The sequence below is a fragment of the Glandiceps talaboti genome, chromosome 15 (assembly GCF_964340395.1).
Source record: "Glandiceps talaboti chromosome 15, keGlaTala1.1, whole genome shotgun sequence".
Lineage (NCBI taxonomy): Eukaryota > Metazoa > Hemichordata > Enteropneusta > Spengelidae > Glandiceps > Glandiceps talaboti.
This window is the reverse complement of record NC_135563.1, coordinates 9735861-9742117: the sequence shown is the minus strand read 5'-3', so window position 1 is coordinate 9742117 and position 6257 is coordinate 9735861. Positions and strand designations below refer to the sequence as shown.

At 38.4% G+C, this 6257-nt stretch overlaps 1 protein-coding gene across 1 annotated transcript; it reads left to right on the top strand.

Annotated features, from left to right (window-relative positions):
* The first annotated feature begins 1142 nt into the window (after positions 1-1142).
* Positions 1143-4972, top strand: LOC144446606 (uncharacterized). Its single transcript, XM_078136409.1, has 4 exons — positions 1143-1502; positions 2330-2552; positions 3612-3708; positions 4353-4972. Exons 1-4 carry the CDS (start codon positions 1172-1174, stop codon positions 4560-4562), a joined length of 861 nt encoding a protein of 286 aa, XP_077992535.1. The 5' UTR covers positions 1143-1171; the 3' UTR covers positions 4563-4972.
* The last annotated feature ends 1285 nt before the right edge of the window (positions 4973-6257 follow it).

Sequence of the window (6257 nt, the reverse complement as noted above, 5' to 3'; positions counted from 1 at the left end):
AAATGTATTTTTCTTAGAAATATTTCAGATTCTGAATTATATACTTTTTGTCAACAACAAACAGAAACAATTCAGCATTCATTTTTTTAGATGTGCCTTGACCAAGACATTTTGGCCACAGTGGAATATTATTGAATGTTTTTCAAGAAGAGGATGTTGTTGTTTGGTAATCCGGACTTTTTGCAAATTGAAAACTATTTGATTTTCTGTATTAAACAGTGTATTTTAGAATGTCAATATCGCAAGGTTCGGCCAGAGGGGGCAGCGAGCATGTAATTAATTGATTGATCGATCGATCGATCGATCGATCAATCGATCGATCAATCAATCAATCAATCAATCAATCAATCAATCAATCAATCAATCAATCAATCAATCAATCAATCAATCAATCAATCAATCAATCAATCAATCAATCAATCAATCAATCAATCAATCAATCAATCAATCAATCAATCAATCGATCGATCGATCGATCGATCGATCGATCGATCGATCAATTACATGCTCGCCTATTGGATATACGTATATGTGCCGTCCCCTTTGGGGTGGATTTTTTCACCCTTTGGTCAAAAATGGGTACTGCATTTTTGAAGGTAAGGAGTCTAAAATGGGGTCTACTACGTTGACACAATTTCCGATTTCTTGGTCTAAAATGGGGTCATGGAAGGAACCACATAATAAATTCCGGGAATTTCCCTCGGAATGTCATCCGGCTAATTCACTGGTTGACATTTTCACAGCACGTTCTGAAGAGAATGTTTACGATACAATACTTGGAACTCACTCGGCAGTAAGTCTGTTTTCAAGACGAATTCATCTACTTCCTTAAGTTTTAAATTTCAATAGGACTTTCACAAAACCTAAAGAAGGAAGGGGTGTATAATTTGAGGGTAAAGTGAATAAATTGCAGACGTGTTATGGAAGTAATATCTATAAATCGCCATAGCGATTTCTCACATATGTCAACTTTTTATATGCAAATGTTAAATTCTTCAACGTGGGTCACGGCATAAGATTAACGAATTCGAATACAAAGTGTGCAACTTCCCCCCTCCAGTAATTCTAAACCCCTCTGGCATATTACACCACGGGGCAAATATATTATATTACATGCAACGTGTACTGCTGGTCCATTTGAACAAAATACTTTGACTCTTATATCAGAAGCATGGCGAGTTTTAAAACTTTTAAAACAGTAATCGCCATCCTTATCCTCAGCATCTCATCATCATGTGGTCAAAGAACAGACCTAGGCGGCGATGCTAGAGTCACCAACGGCCAGGAACAGTGCGTCTATCGTATAACTGTACCCAAATCGTCGGAACAACAGTCATGTCCAAGTTTTCTGCAAGTATCATGGGACTTGCACGACCTGCACAGCGAAAACGAACGACTCCAAGGGAATGTTAATGCATTACAAGACCAATACTCAGAACTACTGGCTCAGTTGCAAGACATAAAGAATCAGTTGGAAGGACAAAGTGAATCTCATAACGGTGGTAAGACCACAGGCATTTGTTTCCCGAGTTATGGCTCAGAATATTTCTATCAGAATACGATAAAATGACGATAATATCGTTAATATTGACGTATTAAACCAACACTATATGAAAGGGGTAAAATTACACATGTTTCTGTGATCGCGCAGTTTCACTAAATGCGAAGGAAGACACTTCCTTCGCATTTTGCATTTTCCTTGTGTTTAACCCGCACCTAGGTGCGGGTTAAACACAAAAACTTAAAAAGTCACCAAAACAGACGAAAAACCCCACAAAACCGCAACAAGACGCTACAATTATTGCAGCTAGGCTATCTGCAGCGCTTGAAAATACTGGTATACTGTCAATGAAGCCAGGTAGCCAAGTGTTTAGGCTAGCTTATGACTTCGACTCTCTCATAGACTCTCTCACAGCCTCGCTGCGTCGCAAAGCTATGCTAGCTGTTTTTTTTTTTTTAGTGTACGGACACTGGATGATATCTACCTCATCCTTGTACCCGATCTAATATATCCTTGTACTCTGCGCGCTCATCGACTACATAGGGCTAACCATTCATTGGCGTGTTACTGCATCCACCGTGTTATTGCGACGACATAAATCGCCATAGCGATTTCTTACATATGTCACCTTTGGGGGGGGGGGGAGAAAATATATATATATATATATATATATATATATATATATATATATATATATATATATATATATATTATATATATGTGTGTAGGTTTATTTTATATGTTCAAATGAAATTGCTTAGTATATATATGTATATAAGTTTAAAAAGAGAATTATCCACCCAATTTTATCGACCATTTCTTGTGTAGGTGATGATCAAACCGGTTCTCCACTTTGCCAACATCTGTCAACGCCGAATACGATCACATTATTGAATCTTGACTTTGAAAATGACGACTCGTGGATGGATTACTACACAGGCTTTGACTATTCAACTGATGAAGCCAAAACCGGGTTCCGTTCCATCAAAGTGGTCATCGGGGACATAGGCCAAGAAGGGGGCGCGAAACAGAGACTCGTCTTCCCAGAGACGTATGTATTGTAATTATTTCGTGTGTTTTGATATCACAAAACTTTAGCTGAATGCCAATAGAAATATGGTCATATACTGTATCACGTTGGTAGTATGTGAACGAACGCAGCCTTTCAATGTACAGTTATCTTTGCTATGTGCACACTTTTGATTTCATGAAAGAAGTTTCCATTTTATGGACGAGAAAAGCACTCCCGGTCTGTCGCTCCAAACCTGAGATCGAAATCTAGACTGAGAGATCCGTAGTTGTTTCCACTAATATCACAGGGGCCAGCGAGCATGTAATTGATTGATCGCGCGATTAATTAACTACATGCTCGCTGGCCCCTGTGATATTAGTGGAAACAAATGTAACCACTCACAAGCTCAAAATAGCGAGGGGTTACATACTACGAAAACAGAGGGATTATAGCGTTGGTACATTATTTTGAAGATCTCACACATCTTTTGTTACGAACTGCGTACGCAAACAAAATTAGTGATACTGATACCAGTGCATCCGAATATAAAACTGTTACATTTTATCTCACTGTGAACACAAATAAACAATCTTATGTTTGAATCTTGAGCTTCCTTGTTTCATCTGACAGTAATGTTGATTTGTGTTCACCATGAGACAAACTGCATCCATGTAATCGTAACAAAAACGTTGTGTGAGACGTGTCACCTAAATGAAACTCTATGGTCTCTCTAGTTTTGTAGTCATCGGAAACAACGAAACAAAAACGTTGTGTGAGACGTGTCGCCTAAATGAAACTCTATGGTCTCTCTAGTTTTGTAGTCATCGGAAACAACGAAACAAAAACGTTGTGTGAGACGTGTCGCCTAAATGAAACTCTATGGTCTCTCTAGTTTTGTAGTCATTGGAAACAACGAAAATCTCCATTATTAGTATACATGTACATAAAAAATAGTCAGGTATGTTTGCAAGATATTTATCAATGCAATGACATGCCTCAATATATACATATAATCGTTTTTTGAGATACCATGTTCAATTATCGGAAATTGTCCAGAAAAATGAATCCCAATGGTCTATATGTTATATTTGTTTTCAGTGATCAGGCAACTACTATGCATATAAAGGGATGGAGTAAAGCAGTGGGAATCGAAGGCACCAAGAACAGTGATTACAGTATCTACTGTGACGTCATTGTAAGTATCTTAATAACAACTTTCATTTGAACAGCGTATAGCCATATACGGGTGTATAGTATAACGATACAGGCAATACACGTGACTATGTTTATAGTCTCAGACTTTTGCTATGATTTTTGTTCGTTCGCCCTTTGACACTGTACTGTACTGTACTGTACTATAGGGGAGAAATACTAGGGTGAGTGCGATGACTTAGTGGTTTACACTTCAGTCATTCCCACCTGGCTAAGGGAGCCTTCTATCAGTAAATACAGGGGGCAGGGGAAATCAGTTCAGACCCTCCGTTAATCAATTTTCTAAAATTTGACCCTCCCCCGAGAACCGATTTGTAAAATGTGACACCCCTGAAAGAAGGAAAACAGGAAGAAAAGTTCATATCACCACAAAAATCAGTCAATTGATCAATCACAAAAAACCAAAGTTTTATTTTACCACAAGAATGAATCATTCAATGCAGTCTATCGATCTTTCAATCAATCATCTCAGTCAGTAGGTCAATCATTAAATCAGTCAATAGATCGATCAATTACACACTCGCTGTCCCCTGTGCATTAATAGTTAGTATGTGAATATTGTCGTCCTTCACATTTGTGTCCCTGTCTGTATTTGTATGTTATAAATTATTTCTTATATCACTGCAGAAATCTGATGGCAACCCTTCATGGGCTCACAATGCACCATTCAACGTTGGAACACACGACTGGGAAGAGGTCATGCTCAACATCCATATCCCCGAAGGAATTGAGAGTGTTACATGCTATGCGTTGTTTAGAGAGAAGCTAGGTACAGCGTACTTCGATGACTTTTCTGCTGAAGTTACAACTTGCCGAGAATACTGTGCTTGTAACTAGTAACGTCGACCACTGATGATAAAGGCTACAAGATTTAGTAACTCTTTTACAGGCTCAGTTCAGATTTAGGACTAAAATCTAGGTGTGAAAGACTGGTGTTTGGCAGAGGTGTAGGAAAGCTGGGCCACAAAAGAGAGAGAATGTTCCTATGTAGTCCCTATGGCTCTAATGATAACACACTGAATATGAGAACACTCGAGATACAGGTAGTTTAGCGCCAACAACGGCAAATCTAAGAATTATCGCAAATGCATCGACACTTTCTATTACGTGAGGGCGCTATTTTTGTGCATCATGTGTGATCTTAGTATGAAGCGCCTTTAGTTCACAGTCGACTAGTCCCTTTATGGACTGTGCTTTAGTTGTAGTTATTGTTATATTTAGTGGTAATGGAATAAAAACTTAAAAAACAACAACACTTATTTGACTTATGGTTGGCGATATTCTTATTTTTTGGTAAACAGACGTAGCAGGCAGTTTTTCTTCAAGCTCTTTCAAAATATTTTAATATATATGTGGATATGGAAAGAATATTTGACCGTGTTTTTCGTCTAAAAGGCGGTTTTCAATGGATTTTAAATACTCTTTTTCAGCAGTGTTAACAATGCATACATCACTTACAATTATAGATGGCTAACGAGAAATTACAAATAATCAAGAAGGAATCGGAAAGAGTTGCAAATGATTGCAAAAATATTCGATTGAACCAGTTATGAAAAAATCTATAAAATTAGTCCATTTATACTTATGGATGTCAATTTCTATGGCACGGTATGAGAATATAACTATAACAATATGATGCAGCGATCACCCGGAATAATGGAAATAGAGGCAAATAAAGACATCTAGCCGCTTTCACCATATCAGATTTTAATCAGAATTTGAGTACTGTATGAAAGAGATCATACATATCATTTTATAATGAAGAAGTCGATATAAATGCTGATGTAACTTCCTAGAAATGAAAGGCGTGATGCAGAGACACGTACGTACACACTGGCGGAGAATCCTGGGAAAACGGATGCTGCGGGAAAACAGACATGGTACCGAATGTAGATCAGGGACGGTATTTGTTTTTTTTTAGTGGAATTATACAATGCCTTCGCCGGGACAAATGAATTCTTTACTTTGTGCGTGGTACATGTCTTGTCCGTAAAGTGTTCAAATCCACAGACAAAAGAAACCTATGGCCTGTGGGTGCAGCCTTTCTTGTCACGTATTGAGTGGCAGACTGAGCAGGCAAAACAGTCTTATTATTATGCAAATTTGAACTGTTATGCTAAATTCCACCATCTTTCTTACAATTGGTGCAAGTATGTAACAGGAAGGAGTAACGCGAAGTACGAGTGTGTCGTTTTTGAAGATGATTTCTGTGCTCATATCGAACTATACGGCTAAAGAACAAGACCGTACCTGTCAGAAATACTCTGTACGTGCACGGGAAGTGAAAATGGCCATGACACTGCTTCAACTGTGAGAAAAGGGTGTTATAAAAAGGCGTTCCTGAATGTGAGTGAAAGCCTGCGACTTCGATAAAATAGCAAGACTGAGCAAGACCTCAAGATGTACAACGTTTCCGATGTAAACACACAGCCGAACATGACAGTCAACGCGACCCAACAGGTTCCCGTCGACCAATCTGCGGCGGCGGCAGCGGGTGCTAGAGCCACATTTCTTCTGTTCTTCATTATCTTG